Source organism: Schistocerca serialis, chromosome 3, assembly GCF_023864345.2.
Source record: "Schistocerca serialis cubense isolate TAMUIC-IGC-003099 chromosome 3, iqSchSeri2.2, whole genome shotgun sequence".
NCBI classification, from domain to species: domain Eukaryota; kingdom Metazoa; phylum Arthropoda; class Insecta; order Orthoptera; family Acrididae; genus Schistocerca; species Schistocerca serialis.
The window spans coordinates 322,149,619-322,174,740 of record NC_064640.1 but is presented as its reverse complement, the minus strand read 5'-3'; the positions used below and the strand labels follow the sequence as shown (position 1 = coordinate 322,174,740).

The window sequence follows — 25,122 nt, the reverse complement described above, 5'->3', positions numbered from 1 at the left end:
AATGTATACTAGTTTTCACTGTTTGGAAGAGGCAGTTTATTTTATTGTGAGCATGGCGTGTGGGTAATTGTTGTGGGGTATGTAAAACAATAGTCATTGGCAGCCAATCATGTGGAAAGATTATGTTACAGTACGGATTGTTATGTTAGTGGTATATTCAAGAGTCCCCCCTCATTGTTCTATTTTGCATTCTTGTCATTTCCTTGTTGAGTAATTCGCAGAGGGTCAACCAAATCTGAGTCGGAGACACACGGGGCTACCCTTGAAGAAGTTTTGTAAGCTTTGGCAGTTGAGTTAGCTTGGATGTGGCCAAATAATACAATTCTATTTATTGAGGGAAGGAACATAGCTTTGCATAGTTTGGATGCTGTTAACTATGCAGAGAAGAGGCAAAACAAATCTGATGATTGATGCATGAAAAACAGGGACCAGTAGAGCACTCCATTGATAAGTAATATGAGGCTTCTGATGGGGCTCAAGAGATTTTTTTTTTTTTAAGTAATATTTGTTTAAACACAAATAATAAGAAAAAGATTTTAACAGTGTGAATATAACTGATTAACAAAGTATTAACACTGTGCATAGACGAACTTGAGCAGACTGTGTCAGAAGAGTGAGACAGCTGCCAATGATAAACTGCTGCGAGGTTCTCCTGTCATGAGGGCAACCCAACTGTATTGTACACAAAGTCGGTAATATTTAGCTCACACAATAAAGTGCCACAGGGCACAGGGAAGTTACTTTGGATGAGTGAAGGTACAAGGAAGCATACAGTTGCAAGGAGGATTGTCTTCAACTAGCTTTAAAGTAAACAGAATAATTGAACTACTGACCAATATCTTGTGAGCAGTAGCACTATATGCGGTTTCTTTGTTAGCACAGTTTTAAGGTTGCCTTTTCAGGGAAAAAGCATGGGAAACTTTTGTTGCAAAGGCAAAGTACTGGATGGTGTACCACAGCAGTGAGTTAAGAAACCACCTGATAAACATGGAGGCTGCCAAGAATGAGAAATCAACTGAATGGAACCACCTGTTGTTAAATGAGTTGTTAAGGAATTTGTTAAGAAGAGAATATTTGGTAATATTATCTTACTTGTTTGATATGATGTCTGTGGGCAAGATACAAATGAAGTCAGGGAACTTAAGTTACACAAAAAGGATGCATTCCCACTGGACAGAAGCTCCAGCATGTACAGCAATAACATGACTAACAGCACAGTACAATCATGACCATGAGTGTCTTTGTTTCTGGTACTTTTATGTTCTAACTCCACATTGCATAACCTGTATGTACTTCAAGCAGTAAACCATCAGACCACTTGAACTCCCATTACACCAGTTACCAACAGGCCAGGCTGACATTAGGAAATAGCACTTAAATTAGTAGACAGCCAATAAACAATATGGTTTACGCTAAATTACAGTAAGGAAAAGCGGAGAATATTTTATTTTTTATATCAACACATCAAATATTTGTTGACATTCTCCTCCAGGGATGTAAACAGGTGACAATCCAGAGGCTTTTTTTCAAAGGGAGAAGGAATGTTGTACCATGGCTTTGCCCAGTGTGATGAACTACTCTGGTCTCAATTCAGCAGAACAAGGTCATGTGAAGAAATACACTCATCAGGCTCAATAATTGTGTGCTATGGAGCACGAGTGCATATTCAGTATGCAAGAACACTCATTCAGTGTGCTGACGATATGGAAGTCGCCAGCCAGCATCTCTGAAAGCTAAGTTAGGCCACCTTACAACACCAGCTGAAGATTTTGTTGAGGCTGTGCTTCTGCAAGGGCTACTTTCTCATGGGATCACAGATGTTGTTCATCCTGAACATTAGCTGGGGTTTTATATATTCTATGTATGGTACGACATATGTTGTTTTCTACATTTGATCTCTTGACATGTTCTTGGACATTCAGTTTATACACGTGACATAAATACACCTAAATTCGGTTTTCAGCTTAACATTTTATAACTCTGATGTGCCAAATAGATATATTTATATTGTTATTTTGCTGTGTTAACTTATATTGACACTAAGATATTGTTGATGCTGTCCTTGTGCAAGGACTACATACACACAGACACATATTTCTTTAGTTTACTTATTTCTAAGACTGTATTTTCTTTCATACATCTATCATTTTCTACAGTTATTTTGTAGATTAGTAGGTTATTTCAGGATTATGCCATTTAAATCATAGAATATTTAATTATTGATTTTATTAATAAATAGTACATTTGTACAACATATAGAGTGAAAATTCACTATGGTATACTGTATATAATTCTATTTTAGGTATGTGACAATGGATGTATCTGTTGGTTTTATCAAACGATTACTGTAAATTCACTTGTGTAGTATTGTCCTTGATTCTTATTCCATTTTTAATCTATCTTTACATTTGGATGGTTGGTAAGTTGTTGAAGCTATCATTACTGTTTATGCATACCTGCTTGAAAATGGTGTATTGAATCACCAAAACTTGTAGCTATGTAATAAATAACATCGAAAGGATGGCTGCAGGTGTTTCATTTTATTACAATAATATGTCTGGGGTTACCTATGACTGATCTGATAGTGAATTCATCCTGTGAGATCAAATTCACCCTTACATGATAAATTTCTTCCTAGAGAGTCTAGATTATTTCTGCAAAATCCATCAAATAGCTGGGAGAGCACAACAAAGCCTAGCCACTTCCTTCAATTTTCAATTCTCCAAGTTTTAACACAGTTCAACATATGTGGAACCACCTTAATCACTGTGCTTCGTGTGTGAACTCTACCTCGTGGTCCTTCCAGTAACAGGAAGTATTGCGGAGAGCATGGTTTCAAATACCAATGGAGGTCTATGAACAACTGGCTGAATGACTGCCAACTTTATCAGCTGCAGCCTGTGCTGTAAACAGCACTTCTAGATAGTAACAGGTGGTCATAATTAAGTAATTCAAGAGTACATACAGCAAAAAAACAGGTTAAGAAAAAAATGTTTGACAGATGGGGAGGAGAAGAACTTACTTAAATAAAGGTATCATTAAACTATGAAAGTAAAAGTAATTTATAACTTACAATGCTCGAAGAGAGTGATGGTGCTGACTGACCCAGATTTGATTTTCTCATATGAATCAAGTTGGTTTTTTCTTCTGAACCTGAAATATACAGTTATGATACAATAAATAATTTTTTTTCTTGATAGTTGGTGGTTGTTATCCATATTTCTATTGTTTCTTTGGCTGATATATAAATTACTTTCCCTACACTTCTTTAGCATTGTAACATATGAAAATTTGTCTTCACCTACTAAACCATAGCATTCATTATGTTCCATGAAATATTTTTTAATTTCTCCCAATGTTGTTCACAGTTTAGATGAGTAAAACAAAGGTACAGTAATGTAAAATTTTCAGTCTCTCCTGCTGCATACCAAAAGACAAATTATTGCCCATTGTGAGAAATGTGGAAGACATTCCTCAAGCAGGATCTTTTTTAGGGTTGTGTACCTCAATCAGCAAAAACGGAGCCCTTATAGGATCACTCTGTTCTTGCTGAGGCTGCAGCTGCCTTCCTGTCTGTCTGTCCTACTATTAAGATCCCTTTTTCTCAGTAACAGGTAGAGGTACCAAGTTGAAATTTATGTCAAATACTAAGATCGACAGTCCCTTGTCAGTGTAAATAATTTAAGCTTCTATGTTAATGGTTCAAATGGCTCTGAGCACTATGGGACTTAACATTTATGGTCATCAGTCCCCTAGAACTTTGAACTACTTAAACCTAACTAACCTAAGGACAGCACACAACACCCAGCCACCACGAGGCAGAGAAAATCCCTGACCCCGCCGGGAATCGAACCTGGGAACCCGGGCGTGGGAAGCGAGAACGCTACCGCAGGACCACGAGATGCGGGCTCTATGTTAATGCAATCAAAAGATGCTGTCATATATGTCACATATTTTGATACTCTGAAACTGACTAATAAAAGCCTATAAATGAACTATCTACATACATGTAAAAACTGGTGGGCTAGCAGTAAAACCAATGCCTGGAAATAGAGAGGTTGTGGGATCTAGTCTCATTTGGACCACAGATTTTTCAGCCTTCATTTTAACCTAGCCTTCGCCTCTCGACAATGTGAGGAGTCACCAAAAATGACACATGGTTTGGATTCTACATTAAAGTGTAGGTCCCCTTTCCCTGGTTGGATGACTGGGGTAGGTTAGGGACATGCAAGTTGCCAAAGTGGCATCCAATAGAAAAATTTGCACCACAGCATCGAGCCACACAAAATAACAATAATAATAATAATAATAATAATAATAATAAGAAGAAGAAGAAGAAGAAGAAGAAGAAGAAGAATTACTATTATCAAATGACCCTGTTGGAGAATAAAAAGCAGGTGATTTTCAGTCTTTCTTAAGGTTCTTCTTATTGTCCCAATATTTCTTTATTTTCTCCCCAAAGGCCTTCTTTCTTTCTTAGGTCCACTTTACTTGGAATGGTTTTGGTTCCATCTCCAGAACAAACTTTCATGTGTTGATTTTGCTTCTGAATGTATCCCTATCTGATGTGTTTGTTATGTCAATTTTTGTTTTTATCAAATCCTTCTTAACTTCAGTTACCCAGGGTATTGATGCTTTAAGTGATGTCACATAGTCCAATAGACTTTTAGTTAGTCTGTTTCCAGGTAATCTGTCAGGGTGTCTCTAGAAATTCATCTCTTTCTGATGTCAATTTCAATGTTTGATACTTTTTCTGTTGTCTTAATGGTTTGCAATCTAAATCCATTTTGTGTGCATCATGGTCCCAGAATTTTTCTAATAATCTTTCTCTCTACTTTCTTAATTCCTTGTAAATCTGGTTTTCAATTCAATGAGGGTGTTTCACTTGCATATGTGACTGTCAGTTTGATTACTGTATTGTAGTGAGTGATTTTAGTACCTTTTGACAGGCATTTTTTATAGTACAAATTTTGAACAAGTCCAGACACTTTCTTGATTTACAGCAATCTGTATTTTTGTGATTTTTTTAAAGTCCTGTTGGTTCAATAAATTCACCAAGATACTGAAAGTGTTTGGTTCTGTTTATTTCACCGTAATTTAGTCATAAGTTTTGGAATATCTAACTTGGAACAGATGAATTCAGTCTTCTTAAAGAAGATTTACAGGCCAATCTTCTCTGCACATTCTTTGAGGGCCTCATTTTGTTTTATTATTATCATCATCTATATACATAATTAAGTTTATACAGTGCACATAATAGTGCAAGTCCTACTTGCAATTGTCCAGCTTTTTTTTCCCCCTACCCAACAGCCTTGCTGGCCATTCTCATACACACTGTCGCTTGCAGGCAGTTCTGTCAAGCAGTTACATACTTTGAGGTGTAGCCCTATATGAGCTACCTTCTGTACATCACTACTTATGAGGTGCACTCAATCAGTAATGCAACACTTTTTTCCTGAAAGCAGGTTGGTTTTATTCAGGATTCCAATACACCGTATTATTCCCCACTCTTATGGCTACAAAACCTCATTTTTCAACATAATCTCCATTCAATGCAATGGCCTTAAACCACCTTACTGGTATAGTCCATATGACTGCGTGGTTCCACTCTACTGGTCGACGCCTGAGCCCCCCCCCCAAAAAAATCATTCATGTACTGCTTCCTTTATTGAGCCAAACAGATCGAAGTCAGAAGGTGCAAAATACAGGCTGTAGGGTGGATGAGGAAGAACAGTCCAATGAAATTTTATCAGCGCCTGTCAGGTGCACAGACTTATGTGAGGTCCTTGTTGTCGTAGAGGAGAAGTTTGTTTCCACTTTTGTGGCGACAAATACACTGAAGTCGTTCCATCAACCCCCTGAAGGTCATATAGTACACTTCACAGTTCATCATTGCACCATTATGGAGGACATCACAAAGAATAGCCAGAATAACCCGTTCAGAGTCCCACAAGACCATCACCATGATGTTATCGGCTGATGGTGGAACTATGAACAATACACAGACAGAAATGGAAAGCATTAAACCATGCCAGTCGGATATGCTTTGTTAAAATTTCATATGTATTCACTACTTTACAAAACAACTGGGTTGCCCAAGGGGGATTATACTACAAGATCATAGCATTGTTCAACTGGCTAATGCCATAATGATGAATAAATGCATGACGACAGCCCCATAACTTTCCAACCCATGCAGTCATGGTGTGGGGTGCTCTTGGATACAGCAGGATTGATTTGGTAATTATTGAAAGAGAGGAGCTGAATGCTTGCCAGTATGGGGCAATAATGGTAAACCCTGTTGTATGCTTCATGACTAGGGTATTTCAGTAGAATAATGCAAGACCCCACATTGCATTTCACACCACAAATGCCTTCAGGCTAACATGCATATTCTCCTGATTTGTCATACGTGGAGCACATCTGGTATGGGAAGAGGTATACTTTCATACCAGCCTCCTGGCAGCAGACTTCATGAACTAACACAGCATAGTCAGAAATTTCTGAAGGTGACATTTGGAGGCTGTCAGCCCCCATGCCGCAACAAATACACTACCATACTTGTCCCTGTGGTGCTCACATCTCATGCTGATGTTGCTGATAGACATCATGTATGAATGACATCATAGTTTACTACCCACATGTGATGAGTATCATCAGACTGATGCTGTATGCTGTAATGCTTTCTAGTTCTATCAGTGCATTATTTAGCATTCATCTGTTGCTGTATGCCTATTATGATTACATATAATACCTGTCAACAGCAAGGTCTTGATCTGAATGCTTTATAAGCACAGCAGACAAAAAATTAAGCCACAAGCAACAGAAATCACACTAATATCAGGCACCACCACCTCTAGCCTTAATTACATTAATTTGATGAGGAAGTGTGTCCAAAAGTTTCCTCAGACGTGCTGTATCTATCTGAAGTCACTCATTTATTATTATATCTTTTAGAGCTAACAAATTGCAGCGATGTTGACTGCTATGTTTCACTCACTGTTCCAAATAGTCCCAAGACATGGGATGAAGATTGGGTGATTTGGTGGGCTAGTCAATGTGATACGACACCGAGTGTCCGTCACACCAGCAAATATACATGTGCAGCACTGTAAACATGCCTGTTGGCATATTGGAGTGTGCACAGTATAAGCATCATGAAGATGGAGAAGAAAGGGCAATACTTCATCACTGAGAATGTTGAAATAAATATTCTGGTTCCTGTTCACACCAACCTTAATGAGTGGGCCCAAGTCATGGTCCAAAATGCACCCAAAACAAAACAGAACCAATTCTGGCCTAAACTAAATCCTCCACACACATAAAGGCATCGTTGAGCTGTCAGTGCACTCTGAGCCTTGCATCATTTGAAAAGAGGTAAAATCATGACTTGTTGGATCACACCACATGACTCCCCTGAGTTATTGTCCAGTTTTTGTGTTGTTTTGCCACACCAAGAGGTGCTATTGTGAGAAATGAACTTTTATAATGTACTTGTTTATTTCCATTGCATGCAGTTTCCTTCACAATGATCTCTCTGAAACCAGTTGACGTGAACCTGCATTCACTAGCAGCAGTTTCTGTTGGGTTTGAAACCAACTGTCACTGACCAGTACAACTCTATTCTCCATCGCTTGTTGATTAGGATATTTTTACGACCACTGTTCTTTTGCCATGTTATGTGGCTGCAAGGGGTTCAGTATTCCACGTAAATATGTTTGAAAGTTATCATGGACACACCATGAAATTGAACTACTTCATTCACAGTGTGGTCATAGAATGGTTGGTTGGCTTAATGATTAAAGGGAACAAACTATGAGGTCCTCAGTCCGTCCTACCTGGAACATGCAAGTATAAGAAACTACACACAGAAGAAGGGCCTAGTGTGTGAAACATAAGGAAAGGAAACCCCCAAGGTCTACTGAAGGTCAACAAAGCCTACGATGATGGATTCCCTGTGAGAGGCCCACATGGAGAACATCCATAAATTCGTGGTCTCCTGTATTGCCCATAGTTTGGTAATATCAAAGTATGCCATTCCATATTCCAAATTCTCAGAACTTAACAGCAATCAAAGGTCCAATTCTGGAATACCAATTTCAACAGGTGGCTTGCTAGTTGCCAATTTAGCCAGCCTGTCAGCAAGTTCATTTTCTGGGATACCAATGTGACCACAGTCCAGACAAAGACCACCAAGCATCCACATTGTTCAGGGGCAAAAAGTGAAACCTGGATAGTCAGGAACAAGAGATGGTGAGGGTAACTCTGGTCAAAAGCTAGTAAACTGCTCAAACAGTTACATGGAGAACATACATAAATTCATGGTCTCCTGTATTGCCCATACTCGCTGGAGCAGGAACAGATATGCTCAAGAGCACGAGAGATGGCTACCAACTCTGCAGTGAAAACACTACAGCCACCCAGAAGAAGAAGCTGGTGTTCAGAAAAAAGACCAGATGCAGATGGCAACCACAGCCCCAGACTTGGGCCACCATTGTGGGAAGTCGATAATTGTATCTGGAAAGAGGAGACATTAATTTGAGTGCTCCTGGGAGCAGCAGATGCTTAATACATAAGCAATCAATTGTTGCTTGCACAGAACCAGCAATGGTGGAACCCCTGCCTCTGCCAGGAACTTGATAATGTGGCTAGTCCAAAAGGCACCACTTGCCAGTCACACCCCACAATGGTGTATTAGGTCCACCATCAATGACATCGAAGTTGATGCCGAGCCATATGCAAGACTTCAGTAATCTAGATGGGACTGGACGAAAGCTGTGTAGAGTTGTATCGGAGTAGAATTGTCCACGCCCTAGTTGGTGTTGTCATGTCAACCCGGCATCAACGACCAGTCCCAAAAAACAACAAAAGTCCATCACACTGAAGGACTGGCCATCAAGTTAAAGATCCAGAAGGGAATGGACCACACAGCAATGACAGAAATGGGTAACAGGTCTTGACAGTCAAGAAATGGAAGCCATGAGTGACAGCCCAAGATTGTGCTCAGCATATTGCTCTCTGCAGTCTGTGTTCAGCAACACCCATTGCAGACAATCAAAAATAAATGCAAAAATCAGCAGCACACAAAGAGGCCTTGCAGCCAACACCAGATGATTCATAGCCTCTAAAAGGAGCGGAACACTCAAAACAGAACACTAGAGAACTCCATTCCCCTATTGATAGGAGGAGCTATGGGAGCTGCCAATCTTTGCCTGAAAAGTGCAACATGGAGGAAAGTTCTGGATAAAAAAATTGGGAGTGAATCACAGAGGCCTCAATTATGTAAGGTGAGGAGGGTGTGGTGACAGCTTGTAGTATCATACACTTTATGCAGAGCAAAGAAGACTGCAACAAGGCGCTGATGCCGGACAAAAGCCATTCAGATAGCAGACTCAAAGTGGACTAAATTATATGCAGTAGAGCAGCTTTGACAAAAACCAGTCTGGGTTGAAGGCAAAAGGTCCCAGGACTCAGGGATCCAATACAGCCTTTGACACACCATATATTCAAATTAAATTGCAGAGGACATTGGAGAAACTGGTCAGACAACAGCTGTCTATCTGAAAGGGCAGTTTACCCAATTTCAAAACTGGAATAATGGCACTTTCTTTCCATTGGGAAGGGAATTTCCTCTTGCTCAGGGACTGTTAAAAAGGGCAAGTATATGACATCAGCTAGCCATCAACAAGTGTTGACGCATATGGTTGTGCACCCAGTCTGGTCCAGGAGCAGCGTTGGGGGAGAAAGCAAGGGTGCTGGTGAATTCCCACTCATAAAACAGGCACCAGGCAGCGGAGAACAAAAGATATAGGGAGTCAGTCCAGGCCTCGGCGAAATACCAAGCAAAATACTCAATAAGAGTCTGGGCTGGTGAGTAAGCACTGTTCAGGGAAATTCCTGGGGCAACTGTAGAAGTATGGCAGCCAAAAATGCACCTGATCTTTGTCCACACCTGTGAAGATGGAATATGCAGCTCTATGGCAGCGACATAGCACTTCCAACAAATCCATATCTGGCATTTAATAATGTAACGGAGCTGGGCAAAAACCCATTTACAGGCCAGGAGACTGAAGCCATTTGTAGGGTTGGAGGGTATGATGGCGGTCTGCAGCAATTTTGGGGGTCCACCAAAGAACAGTCTTCCGTTGAGAAGAACCCAAGGAAAAAGAAATCACCAAAGCAGCTGGTAAAAGTATGGCATCGGTCAAACTTGACATGGACTCATCAATGCCATTGTGTAGTGGAGCGTATGGGATGGCAGCTGAGGAAAAGGCATACCAATCTGCATTAGTAAAGGGCCTCCTAGGAAGGCGTCCAGGCGAGTGAAGCTACAGGAAAGGAAAAACAGTCGGAAAAAAATCACTGTCACACAAATCGTCATGAACTCCCCACTGAATGGAGGGGAGAAATTCAGAGCTACAGATGGAAACATCAATGGCCGAGAAAGTGCTGTGAGGCACACTACAGTGCATGGGGGCTCCACTGTCGAGGAGGCAGTGATCTACGCCTGCCAGTAGGTCTTCAATAATCTTGCCCTGGTCAGTGGTTTTGTGTGTGTGTGTATGTGCGGGGAGGGGGGGGGGGAGGAGGGGGGGCTGACCTAGTATGCAGTGCCGGAATTTGTTGGTGGTAATTGTCTGGGTGTTTTTTTTTTTTTTTTATTATGGGTCTATTCTTCTTGAGTTGTGATGTTTTGAGTATTTACAGTGTATTGCATGCATTTTAATTTAGGTAGGAATGTTTGATTTTTGAGGTGCTGTGGTTTTGTTTTTATTTTTCGTAGTTGTAGATGTTGTTTTTTGGTACCAATAGTTGTGGTTGGCCTATATGGGTCATCAGAAATGACCGATTCCAATTTTTGTAGTTTAGTTGTAAGTATTGGAGTTTTGGTCTTGTCATCTGTGGTTGATCTATATAGGTGAAGGGAAGTGTCCGATTCCTGTAGATTATGTTGGTGTAGAGGAATGTTGTAATTTTGATATTTTTGTCATTTTTCTTGTTTTGGGATTGTGATTTTTTTTAACTATTATATTTAGCTTGTCCCCATACTAAAGCTCTCAATTTCCCACATTGTCCCGTTAGTTTGATTTTATTTTTAGAGGGAGATGATGATGTCTTATTTATATGTATTTTCGTGTTAGTTGCCGTGTGTATGTAGTGACGTCATAGGCACCATATTGGAGACACTTAGAATAGCCATTTCCGCCATACTGATGACGCCATGGGTCAAAGCAGGTGAGTGGAATCGGATACTTCTGTAATCCCTCTTCTTTTGACCACAAGAAATTGCTACATACTACCACCTGTGTAACTGAGGTAAAACTGCATACTCAGTGCAGGTCACTACAATACAGCACACTGTATCTGCAATTGTGAAAAGGAAAATGCAGCTTCAGTACACTGATCAGTCTGTGAACATGCCTCACGGAGCATTTCAAGCTTTATTGGTTTATGGCACGAAAGGTTGTCATCACAGAAAGTTATCTGCTAAATTTGTATTCATATCAATGATGTCATTTGCATATTCAAACGCTTATCATGAAACATACAACACTGAAGATCTGTCTCTCAGTTATCACCGTTAGCTACAAGTTATGGCTCATAGGTACCACTCCCCTATAAACCACTGGCCTTGTAAGCACACTCCAGGGCATGTTCTTAAGCTACCATCACACAGTTCTCTACAAAATTGACACTTGGTTGTTACTGTACAAAAGTTTCCACTTGCATGTCAGCAGCACTTTCAACCTCATACACAAGTTCAGCAGATGTTTTGGGTGTCCTGCTTCATACACTTACTTCCAAGCCCATTTTTGATACCTCATTAAAAGAACTTGTTTATATAAGTAAACAAAATAATAATTACAGTTATGCAACAGTAAAAAGATTGTCTTGGACAATAATTTTAGTACCTTGTACCGTCTTCTCTACCTATGTTGCAGTCCTGCAAATGAATGTAACGATGGTGTTTGCTGTCATGACAAAAAATAATCTGCCATACTACTTACACCTGTTGTTTTATCAGAGCTGATTCAGTATATGTTGCTAGTGAAGGAGGGCAAACCATATGCTGTCCTATCACATCCCACATTATATTCAATGGGGGATAGGCCTTATGTAAATTTAAGGTGGAGGGAGTGAGGGGGGGAGGGGGAGGAAAGGAAATGATATTATCACCTGGATTGGGACTTCATGTGGAATCAGCAAGTGAGCAATGTATGCCGGGTGGACTCAAACCCTGGATCTCCTGCTTATTAGGCAGATGTGTTAACTGTTGTGGATTCATAACGCATCAAAGCGTATCAGTTATATGAATGTGTGGTGTCTGTTTTTCAGACATGTGTAACAGAACAGACACCATGCAGTCATATAAGAGGATACGTCTGTTGATCATGCTGGCCAGAAATGAAAGGATGGAAGATTAGGAGTTAATGTTCTGTCGATAACAAGGCAGTTACAGATGAAAGATATGCCGGGACTAGGCAACCATGGGGAAAAAAATTTGCCATTTAGTAAGAATCTCACAGTTTGCCTTGAATAATGTAAGAAACCATAACAAATTAAAATCTGGAAGGTGTCAAAGGGATATAAGCCCAAGTCCTCCCAAAATGATGTCCACTGCCTCAACCACTGCACCAGCTTGATTGGTAGTTCTGGTCAGGAGAGTTTTTAAAACTCTTGGGAGCCTACATTTGAAAACAAAAAAGTACTTAATAATGATGGATTTACTACTTAGATTTCAGAATGAATTTCTAACTGGCAGCAATTTACACAAACATTTATAAGACAACAAAGATCATAGGCCTAAACGAAAAAGTGCCATATGAACTTTTCATTATATAGCAGTATATACTGGGTCAACAGAAGAGGTCGATCCCACACGTTGCCTTTAAACCGTGACATAAGGCTCTTGTGTCACGTCATAACGGCGCGGAATTTAGTTTATGAGTGTGGCGTGTTTATAGGTGTCATTTTGCTGCAGTCGGTGGTGTGTTTATGGGTTGCGCGTTATGTGGTGTATCAGGTTCATTTTCGTGTTACTGCTTGACCTGTGCGGTATTGTTTTTGACCGTGCTTCAACAAGAATTGGTTTCAGTGAGTTAACGATTTAGTTTGTGTTGTGTCTACATTATTGTAGTACTGTTTGCTGTATGTCGTGTGTGAATTTGTTTAAATTAATTTGTTGCTGCCTTTGTTAGGTATTAATATGGCAGATAACAACAACAGTGCACGTTTGCATGCGGAGATGGGGGACAATGCTTTGTCCCTCATCAAAATTTTGCAACTTTGTGGGCTGTGTGTGTGGTGGCTTACCTAGAGTGCAGCGCTGGAACTTTTTTGTGGTAAGTAGTCGTTCTTTTCGGTGTATTATTTGCGTGTTATGATGGTTGGCGGGGTACTTCTCAGTTGTTTGGTCAGTGATTTGGTATCGTGAGTTGCTGTTGTCCTACATAGGTGAAGTGAAGTGTTCAATTCAATGTGCGGTTGTAGCTACGGGTCTTTTGGTATAATGAGCTACTGCTGACCTATATAGGTCAAGGGAAGTGTTTGATTCCAATTTTGTTTGTCTATGAGTTGTTTTTGTTGTACTAATAGTTGTGGCAGTGGTGTAATATTTGGAGTTTTATAATGTGGTATCGGCAATTGCGCTTGAGCTATGTAGGTGAAGAGAAGTGACCGATTCCAGAGGATATTGTAAGTAGTGGAATTTGGGAACTTTCTGTTATTTTATTTTGTCATTTTCTGTCGCTGATACAGTGGTGTGTGTTTATATTTTTTGTACCCACCCAAAACCACCAGTTTCCCATGCTTGTCCCATTAGTTTGACTATATTTTTGGAGGAAGAAGAGTGTGATGGTTTTTCGATCTATTTTCATGTTTGTTGTCATGTTTATGTACTGACATCATAGGTGCGATATTGGAGTCTTAGTGAACTGTTGTTTCCGCAATATTGGTAACATGATGGGTCAAAGCAGACAGGTGGAATCGGATGCTTCTGTATTCCCATACTGGGTCTATTTGTTGTATTAATAATGTAATGCAGAATTATTTTATCGCCTGTTGATAGCTTTAAGGCAGCAACTTGAAAACTGCCCAAAAGGTGACATTGTTTTCCACATGGTTTCATAATGTGAACTTTGTTGTTCAGTTTGAATATTAATTACACCTGCCTATAAACAGATTAGAGAATGAGCAAACTCTTTTGTTGTTGATGCATAGAGTAGCAATCCCAATACGTGAACCAATATCACAAAAAAATAACCATATATAATTTGTCTACCGTTAGAAACATTCACTGAAATGCTGCTATTCAAGGCAGTGGGCAAAATAGAGCTACACAATGTGCACTGACTACAAACAAAAAGCCCAAAATATGCACTACACCAAGAGTAAAGCATTAAGTCCAAATCACCTGATCACAGTTTTGTTATTTCACTAAACTCACTATTGAGCACCAGTTATTACTTATTCTGAAGCTGCTGTAACATTCATAGGTAATATATCCCTCATTTAGCCACAGCTTTCCCATCATGCATATGTACAGACAATAGATATGCGCATAATGGTAAAAATTATACTAGCAATGACACAGTCAAATCAACCGGACATAAAAACAACAGAATGGCATCAACTGGTGCGGGCATTTACACAGCAGACAAAACACAGGGCTCATTTTTAATACTGCACTAGCTTTGTAGTTTGTTATGAGAAAGTTTATTTAACCATTTAGAAGACTGTTGTTCTACATCAAACTGCTAAAGCACTGTCGTGGTATATGCAGATTCCTCAGGGTCACTACGTTTTTCATAGTTTAAGTACACGTATAAAATATGCTCAAAAATATAAGCTGGAGGTTTGCATTTTGTGTAGGACACTTTTCTGAAGCCACCTTGGCATATAAAACTTTAGCCACATCACTGCAGTATGAGATCAGCCTATTACCACAACCTTTCATTTATGCTCACATCACTGACACTGTCCAAACCTACCTAGACTTCTGGCTACACTACAGACCAGTATGTCATAACGAAGAATTTGGGATGATGGGACATACATACTCTAGCCACTTCCCCCTTTAATCATACAACTTTAGATCAAGTTTTTACTTTCTGTATTTTTCCATATCAAACAATACAACAGACGAGATACAAACACATACTACTGCTGTAAACCATTTTGATTAATAAAGCTGAACTCAATATTACTTCAAAATCTCTAAAGTGTATCAAGCATTAACTGCCTTTGGCGTGCTTCCAGCTCACATTTGAACCACTTGGAAAATATGACACAAATACCAAAACAATGAAAGCAACAATAATTACCAAATGTTCTAATTAGGGCAACTATCATGTTATTGATTTGTTCAAATGTAACTGCGGCAGTAGCGTTAACACAGCACCCTGGAATGGTCCATAGTAACGTAAAGGCGTAATGTTGAAGAGTATACATCTTGTTTCCTAAACATTCATAGTATCAACTGATACAATGTTTATGTAAGGTAATTAATTCTTGTTTTATACGAATCTGGAATACATTTTGATTGAAAACGCCAGTGTTCTAATCAGTCTAATGCCTGCTGAGTAACTAATTTGTAAACAATATGTTTCTTCTTAAATTTAACGAGTGAGTCACATTGTCAATAAAATGAAACAAACATCAATAGGAGTTTCCTAACAACAACAATGTTTTTGTTTAGTAAACAAAGTGTGACAAGTGCTAACAGTTCTCATGACTCCATAGTTTCAGTGCATGTGAAAAATTCGTCTGCTACAAGCTTGACAACCAAAGGGACTACGGTAAATAGTGATTTAGCTAATTCTATAGTGCTTACGTGATTTAACAGGAAACTTTCCATCTTCTGAATCAGAAAATCGTCGATGGCTGGGTTCATCAACGCTTCTCATATGAGTGACAGTTTTTTCGTCGAAAACCAACACTCTTGCAGATTGCGAGTGAGAGCGAACTCTCGTTCGACTTGGTCGATTGGCAGCGTTTTCCATTTTTCTCATGATAAACAATATCAAAAACCTTTGAATACCCTTAATTCACTCTTGAATTTGTGCTTGATAATGAATTTTAACATAGCTATTCGGTATACATGACATCGTACTGTCTGTAACCTGGATAGTCTACGTTTTTGTAAAACTAAAGCTTAACTCCACTTCCACACTCATTTTATAAAACGTGTGTGCTCCCATTCCCTCAACGTGCATCCTAATTACGCGAACTACATTTTAGCTGCTTCCACGCCACAAATGCACTGCCTTTACTAAATCTCTATTGATGTTTTGTGACGACAGTCGAACTGTTCAGAAACAAACACTAGTATCGATAGGCAACGACCTTCTTGAGTAAAATATATTTGACAATTTCTGTGAACTTTAGATATTCTTTTTTTAAGCAAATATGAAAATATTACGCTATTTCCTTCTACATGCATATTCTGCAAACTACCGTCAAATACTTGTTAGAAGGCACTTCGCATTGTTGAACATGTTACTGTTTCTTCCACCTCCCAAAGCGTATGGAAGCATATTCCTAGAATTCCCATTGTACTTGTTCCTGTAGGCCAGATAATAGGCGTATTTGCTCAGCTTCTATCAGTTCAGCTTTTTCGGCACTTCTGTGACGTTACCTTATGAGTCAAGCAAACCTTCGATCATTCATGCTGTTTTACTTCAGATACTTTTAATATCCTCTGTTATTCCTGTCTGGTATGGGTTCCACACATGTGAACTATATTGTAAAATGGAACACACATGCGTTCTGTAAGCAAACTTCTTTGTAGATTGATTGCGTTTTCGCTGTATTCTGCCAATTAACCGCAGTGTGCCACCTGCTTGCCTACGACTAAACTTATGCAACCATTCCCTTTAATATCCATGCAAATTGCTACTCTCATGTAGGTGTACAAGTTAATGTATTCCAACAGATTCTCGTTGATATTCTGATCATAGGGTACTACATATCTGTGTTTTGTGAACCACACAGTTTTAAATTGCTGTACAATTTAAAGGAAGTTGCAAATCTTTATACCATTTTGAAATCTTACAAAAATCAATTTGTGAAGCATTTTTCAGATAGTGTGTCACAGATAACTCCATCATCTACGAAAGTCTGAGGTTAATGTTCATATTGTCTGCCTGGTCATTAACATGCAATATGAACAATAAGGGTGTTGACACACTTCCCTGGCGCACACCTGAAGTTGCATTGTATTTTATCTTCATTGATCCACTCAGTCATTCAATGTACAGAAGTGTACAACATGATATGGGAGAGTGAAGCAGATGATGAAAAACCCGTACACATACGACATTGTTACACATAGCATACATCACACAGAAGATATATCAAACATGTATTCTTACTCGATCATTCAACATACAGATGTGTACAACACGATATGGGAGAAGTCAAGCAGATGATGAAAAACCCATACACATACAACATTGTTACACATAGCGTACATCACACAGAACGTACAGAGTGACAGTTATTGAACTATATGAAATAAAATCATAACTTCTGAACGGTTTGCGTTAGGACGTTCAAATTGCACGCTTGGGCGCGGGGCATAATGTGAATTAGTTTGTGCTGTATGGTTTGGTTTAGCAAGGAAGCCTATCATCAAAACTGGCGCATTTGGGGGACTGATAATCCGCATTTCGCGATCGAGAAGTCTCGTCACCCTCAATGTGTGACTGTTTGGTGTGCAATGTCCAATCACGGAATAATTAGTATGATATTCCTTAATGGCATAGTGATTACCGAACAGTATATGAAGATTTTGGAAGACGATTTCATCCCCATTATCCAAAGTGACTCTGATTTCGACAAGATGTGGTCCACGCAAGGTGGAGCTCGCCCCATCGAAGCAGGAGAGTGTTTGATGTCCTGGAGGAACACTTTGGGGATCGCATTCTGGCTCTGGGTACCAAGAGGCCACTGGCATGGGCCTCGATAGGCCATCATATTATCCAGATCTGAACATATAGGACTCCTTTTTATGGGGCTATATTAAAGACAAGTTGTACAGCAATAAGCCTAAAACCTTTGCTGAGCTGAAAACAGCCATTCAGGAGGTCATTGACAACATTGATGTTCTGACACTTAAGAGGGTCATGCAGAATTTCCCTATTCGTCTGCGCCACATCATCGCCAATGATGGCAGGCATATCTAACATGTCATACCCTACATCCGAATATATGTATGTGTTTATGTGTTGAGTAAAGTGTGTGCATGCTGTACTTTGTAATTAATTTACGTTTTTTCCATAGAGTTCAATAGTTGTCAACCCGTATATCACACATGTATTCTTACTCAATCATTCAACATACATAAATGTACAACATAATAAAGAACATAAATACACATAACACAGATTCACTTAGTATACATCACATTGACTTATATATAACACTGAAAAAGTCTTGTATACTGTAGAAGCAATACTTGGTTAACAGTGCTCTTCAAGTTTTTTTTTAAATTTAGTTCGTTGCTGAATAATTTCTATTTCTTCCGGAAGACAGTTAGATACAGTTTGGTTCCCATACACTGAACACTATTACTGTAGAGTTAGTTGAATGGGGAGCTGACCTTAACAATGTTTTTGACCTTGTGTCATGGTGGTGACTATCAAGGTTCCGGTTCAGTCTACTAATGTTTTGTTTAACAAAGCAGAGCAGTTCAAAAATTTATTGACTAGGGAAAGGCAGCATGTTTAATTTTTAAAAGAGTGGTTTACAGGTTTGTCTTTAATGCCTGTACAGAATTGTTCTAATTGCCTTTTTTTGCACTTCGAGTAATTCACTATTCGGTACTATGACCGCAAAAACGATTCCATAACTTAGTACTAAATGGAAAAGCGCATGACACATATAAGTCAATGTGCTGATATTTAATTCATCCATCACTGTATGAAGCATGAAACAGACTTTGCCCAGCCTGGAACTAATCATGTGACTTTTCCATGTTAGTGTGTCCATAATGTCTCATTAGAAAATTCAACATTTCTTTCACTTAATGTTACTTTGGAACCTGGGGAGTTCTGTTCTGTATGGTGTGAAAGGTTATGCATACTGCCTTTTTGTACCAAGAAGCGGTCTGTTTGATGCTAGCCATGAGTCTATTTGGTCTGCTTTTCTGTTGATTACTGGCTGGAGAGATTCAGCTGTATTTGAGATAAGGACATTAGTGTTGTCAGAGAGCAAAAATGACTTACTAGTGGGCAGGGTGGATGAGAGGTCGTTTATATAAAGAAGAAACAACAAAGAACCTAAAACTGAGCCCTGTGGCACACTATATTTTATGACTTATGTAGATGAGTGCACCACACTGAGGATACCTGACTGATTTACTTTATTTATATGAACATAGTGTGCTCAGTCTTTAGTTCAACTACTGATGCAGCCACAGGCAGTTCCTCTTATCACATACCAATTCAGCTTTTGCAAAGTATGATGTGATTCACCATGTCAAAAGCCTTTGTGAGGTCAAAGAGGACCCCAGCAGCTCGGCATTTCTTGTCAACCAAGTGTAGGGTAGAATCAAGGAATCCATATATAGCATCAGTAGCTGCTTTATTTTCTTGGAAACCATATTGAACAGAAGAATGAATGTTATTTTTTCTAATAAATGAATTTAGTGTGGCACTAAGTGCATACTCAAATATTTTACTGAATACTGACAGCACTGCAACTGTACGGTAGTTTCCAGGATCATCTACAGATTCCTTTTTATGTATGGGTATGATTTTTGCCATCTTAAGTGTTCTTGGAAATACTGGATCAGAACATGAAGCATTTATTATGCGAGACAGTAGATTAGTAATAAGTTTACTGCATCTATTGAGAAGGAAGTAGGGGATCATGCCTTCTCCTGCTGATGATTTTTTCGCCCTGCAGCCAGGCGACTAGCGCGAGTTTTTCAACAATCAGTCAAAATTTCAACTCTACCCAAGTTTAATTCAGTCAGTGTGAAATGTTAGTATCTTTATTGCATCAAAGTATTCGAGGACTGAGAAATAAAATTAATGAATTTATTATCTGCATAGATGAATTAGAGTCCTCAAACCCAGCTGACATAATCTGCCTCTCTGAACATCATGTGACCACTGGTATATAACTTTCAAGTGTTACAGGATTTATTTTAGCATCCTACTTTTGTAGAGCAGAAATGGAGAAAGGAGGAGTTGCCACATTTATCAGGAACTGTCATAAATTTAAGAACATAGACATTCACAAAATTTTGCCTAGAACAGCATATGGAAGCATGTGCAACAGAAGTAGAATTTCATAAAAAATTGCTTCATAATATTAAGTGTATACTGAGCACCTGCAGGTAACTGTAATCTGTTCATAAACCACCCTGAAGCTGTACTGGCCCATTTAATAACGAAAAACAGAGAAATAGTGGTTGCTGGTTACTTCAATGTAGATTTCCTTAAAGACTCTACCAATAAGTACTTATTTGCGTTAGTATCACTATCAATCAACTTAATTGCCACTGTTAAGTTCCCAACTAGTGTAGCCAATTGCTCACAAACAGCCATTGATAATATCTTTATAGAAAGGTCCAATGAACAACTTATATTACAAAACCAATAGGCAATGGCCTCTCAGACAATGATATGCAGTTTCTTCTGTTAAATGTTAATACTGAACAGGATATAAAATCTGTTAAATCTGAACTGAAGAGGGTAATCAATAAGCCAAAAATTGATTATTTTAGGACACTCCTCAGAGACATTCATTGGAATGATGTTTACAGTGTTCATGGCATGAATGAAAAATATAACACTTTTGCTAATAAAGTGCTTACCTTATTTGAACACTGTTTTCCCCCAAAACTAACTAAGGCTAGAGCAAAGGCTACAAAGTTGCATGCATTACTCAAGGAATAGAGGGTTATCTTATAAAAGAAAAAAAAAACTGTATCTGTCAATCCGAAACAGTTCTGATGTTGATGCTACAGCATATTACAAGAAATACTGCAAAATATTAAAGACTGTAATACGGACACCAAAGCAAATATATTACAAGGAAAAGATAGTCATATCAGATAACAAAATAAAGACAATATGGGATATAGTGAAGGAGGAGACCAGTAGAACCAGACATGAAGAGGGACAAATAGCATTAAGATTAAATGATACATTGGTGACAGATGTGTATAGTGTTGCAGAACTTTTTAACAAACATTTTATATCTGTTAGTGAAAAGATGGCGTTGTCAGGATCTGTAGATGCTGTCATGGGATACTTCAGACAAGACATTTCAAGTAACTTCCATAATATGAATTTGACCCTCACTACCCAAGCAGAAGTAATGTCCATCATAAAATCTTTAAAATCAAAAACATCTAGTGGTTTATGATGAAATATCAACAAAGTTAATTAAAGAATGTGATTCTGAGTTAAGTAACATATTAAGCTATCTGTGAAACCAGTTGTTTATGAGTGGAATATTTCCTGAATGGTTGAAATATGCTGAAGTTAAGCCACTGTCTAAGAAGGGAGATAAAGAAATAGCGTCAAATTTCCGTCCAATTTAGCTTTTGCCAGCATTCTCAAAAATTTTAGAAAAGGTAATGTACAATTGGCTTTATAACCATTCTGGCAAAGTCACAGTTCGAATTTCTAAAATGTGTGTATAATCTAACTTCTTCACGATTTCAGTGCAGCATTGTGTTCATGGTAAATAAGTATTATAGTAGTTCTATTATATGTTTATTACCTTTTAAAAAAATAAAAACATTTTTTAAATTTAAATTCAGTGCTTTAATGCGATCTAGTAAATGAGTGTTGTAAAATGATCCTTTCATATAGTGTTCATTAAAAACAAAAGTGGAAGGCACATTAGTATATATTTGTCATGTATTATTCTTTTTCTGACATGTTCTACATCATGGAGGACTTCTTCACTACGGATCAATTGGAATTAAAGTAAATCTAACGTAATCTAAACTTTATTTTACTTCTGTTTATCTTTTCTACCCCTGCTCCTGGTGTAGATGATTAAAAATTGTGTTAATGACGATAGTTTTTAGATGTTCTGTTAGTTTTTCGACAGTTTCAATAAAGTATGAGCTAAACTCTTGAGCTACTTGCTCTTGTTCAGTAATTGATGTTGAATTTACTTTGAGTTTAGTGTACTTAAATTTTTCCTACTGGTACCTGTTTTTGCATTGATTATTTGCTATAAGCATTTGCTTTTATTATATGAAGACTTCAAAACGATGTCATTTTGTACTTTTTTAGCAGCACTCACAACATTTCTAAGTATTGTTTTGTATGCAGTGAAGACTTCAAAACGATATCATTTTTGTAGTTTTTTTAGCAGCACTCACCACATTTCTAAGTATTGTTTTGTATGCAGTGAAATATTTCGTGAATTGTTCACTGTTGCCAAGGTTAGTCTTACTGAGGGAGAAAAGCTCTTTTTTTTACCTTCTGTGATGTAGTTCGAGGATGCTCTGTTGTTACATATGGTTCTTGTTTTTAAACGGAAATTATAGTTGAAAATGTTTCATCTACTGTTTGATAGTGGTATACAGTCTCTAAGTTTTCTCTCTTCGTATGGCACAGAAAACTAAGTACATTGCCTTGACAGAAGCTTCTACTTTGTGCTATCATTTGTTTGCATTGACATTTACATTCCAGAAATAATGTCTCTATGATCAGTGCATCATGGTAAGAAAATCCCAGATTTATAAATCTAATAAAACAATTCTTGTTGCTAACCACTTGGTTACAATTTGGCTTGTGACCCTAGTTGGGAATGTACCTTTCATATCAAGGTTGTAACAGTTAATAAAATTTTTAAATTCAGGCTGATCATAGGTTTTTTATTCCAGTCTTTGATCACAATATCAGTTCTTTTGATGATAACCGGTTTCAGTCCGTAATGACCATTCTCAGATCTACACTATATAAATATATATACACCTAGTGAGCGGTGTATCTTTGAACACAATACAGCAGTACGTATCACAATATATTATCATACAACCAGGGAAATGTACAGATAAAATACGGTAAAACATACTTTTTCTACACCATGTCCTAAAGTGATAAGGCCATAATGGCATCGTCAAAACATATAACTATAATCAGTACAAATTGGTCACATAGATCTAAAATAAGGTGTAGAATAGGCCACATTCTCCACACAGTCATTATTGCAACTGGCTACTGAAGTACAGTAGCTACCAGAAATCTGTTTGTCTATATCCTACCTAGATGTCGCTACCGTGGGCTTAGATGTAGTCATCATTTACGCAAAAAACATAATCTGATAAAAACACATTAGGTAAAATATACGTAGCAGACTTTTAAATATTGATAACTATCATAAAAACCAATTGTGATACATTAAAAGACGAATACAGTTACCCATATAAAATTATTAAAAGGAAATATATGAAAAGAATATGTCCAACCCTTTTATGGTGAATTTATGGTAAAAAATTAATATACATAATACGAGGGTTATTCCAAAAGTAAGGTCTGGTTATAAAAAAAAAATCAAAACTAAAATGTTTTTTCAAAACAATTGTTTTATTTACATTCCTTACATCTTTATCTATTTTTCTACATAACTTCCATACTTATTTTAACATTTGTCACATCGTTCAACAAGCTTTTGAATGCCCATGTTATAGAAATCGGCCGCCTGTGACGATAACCAGTCCTTAACTGCTTCTTTCACTTCATCATCTGTGTCGAAGCGCTTGCCGCCGAGAAACTCCTTTAAGTAACGGAACAGGTGGAAATCACTTGGCGCCAGGTCCGGACTGTAAGGAGGATGGTCCATCTGTTCCCATCCAAATTTCTTGATCAGAGCTTGCGTTTCATTTGCAGTGTGGGGTCTGGCATTGTCATGCAACAACAAGATTCCAGACGACAAAAGACCACGTCGCTTATTCTGGATTGCACGTCGAAGTTTAGTCAGGGTAGCGCAGTAGGCGGCTTTATTAATCGTTGTTCCTCTCTCCATAAAGTCGACTAACAATACTCCACGTCTATCCCAGAACACAGTCGCCATAACCTTACGTGTTGAGATTGTCTGCTTTGCCTTGACCTTGACTGGCGATGACGTGTGACGCCATTGCATTGACTGACGTTTACACTCTGGAGTGATGTGAGAAACCGATGTCTCATCCCCTGTGACAACATTGTCTAAAAGACTGTCACCTTCCTTATGATATCGCTCCAAAAAATCAAGAGCAAAAGCCATTCTTTTCATTCGTTGGGGCTCAGTAAGCAGCCTGGGAACCCAACGGGCACACAATTTGTGAAACATCAAATGTTCAGACACAATTCTGAACAAAGTTGTTCTACTGACATTCGGAAAATGCATGTCTACGTCTGTAATAGTGAATCGGCGATCTTCACAAATTTTTTTGTCAACCGCATTGACCAAATCGTCTGAAATCACTGATGGTCGGCCACACCGTGGTTCATCGTGCACATTATCCCGTCCTTCATTAAAAGCTCGCACCCACTTGCGCACTTTACTGTCGCTCATTATGTTAGGACCGTACACTTCAGTAATCTGCCGATGGATTTCCGCCGCTGAATTGTTTCTTGCAGACAAAAACCGTATCACTGCCCTTACTTCACAATCGGCGAGCTGATCAATTGTCTTAAACATTGTAAAGTGACACTGTGAACTACACTCAGCAACAGTAACAAAGCGAATGGCGGCGTTTGACGCGCAAGGCTTGCCGGGAGTCGGCGCGCATGCGTGTTTTGTCATTGGCGCCAAATTTCAATAGTTACGGCGAATCGGACCTTACTTTTGGAATAACCCTCGTATATTGCCTGTATCAACCTCTAAATTACATATGAAAGACAAAATGTTTATATGACAGCTGAAAAAAGACATATCAATGATCAGCACCCTCTGTTGGTTCGGCCACCAGGATGTTATGTAGGCGTGCACCGATCATAAGAACTTAACCCCTAGAGGGCTTTCCATACATCGTGCTATGTCTCCCACAGAAAACGTTTAAACACCATATTAACAGTCAATAAATAAAATTATATAATCTGGCCATACATTCCATGAATAGGTAGGACATAATCAGTTACAGGATTAGAGCGACTAATGTATGAA

The 25,122-nt window shown here is 38.5% G+C and overlaps 1 protein-coding gene across 4 annotated transcripts in view; it reads right to left on the bottom strand.

Annotated features, from left to right (window-relative positions):
• LOC126470135 (microtubule-associated serine/threonine-protein kinase 2) overlaps positions 1-16,301 on the bottom strand; it is a 268,713-nt gene extending 252,412 nt beyond the window's left edge. For all 4 annotated transcript variants that reach the window (XM_050097751.1, XM_050097750.1, XM_050097749.1 and 1 more), the window contains exons 1-2: positions 15,833-16,301; positions 3,074-3,153 (exon numbers count right to left, since the gene is read on the bottom strand). In XM_050097751.1, the coding sequence (XP_049953708.1) occupies positions 3,074-3,153; positions 15,833-16,010 (258 nt within the window). In that variant the 5' untranslated portion in view covers positions 16,011-16,301. The remainder of the gene's footprint in view (positions 1-3,073; positions 3,154-15,832) is intronic.
• Positions 16,302-25,122: the final 8,821 nt, after the last annotated feature.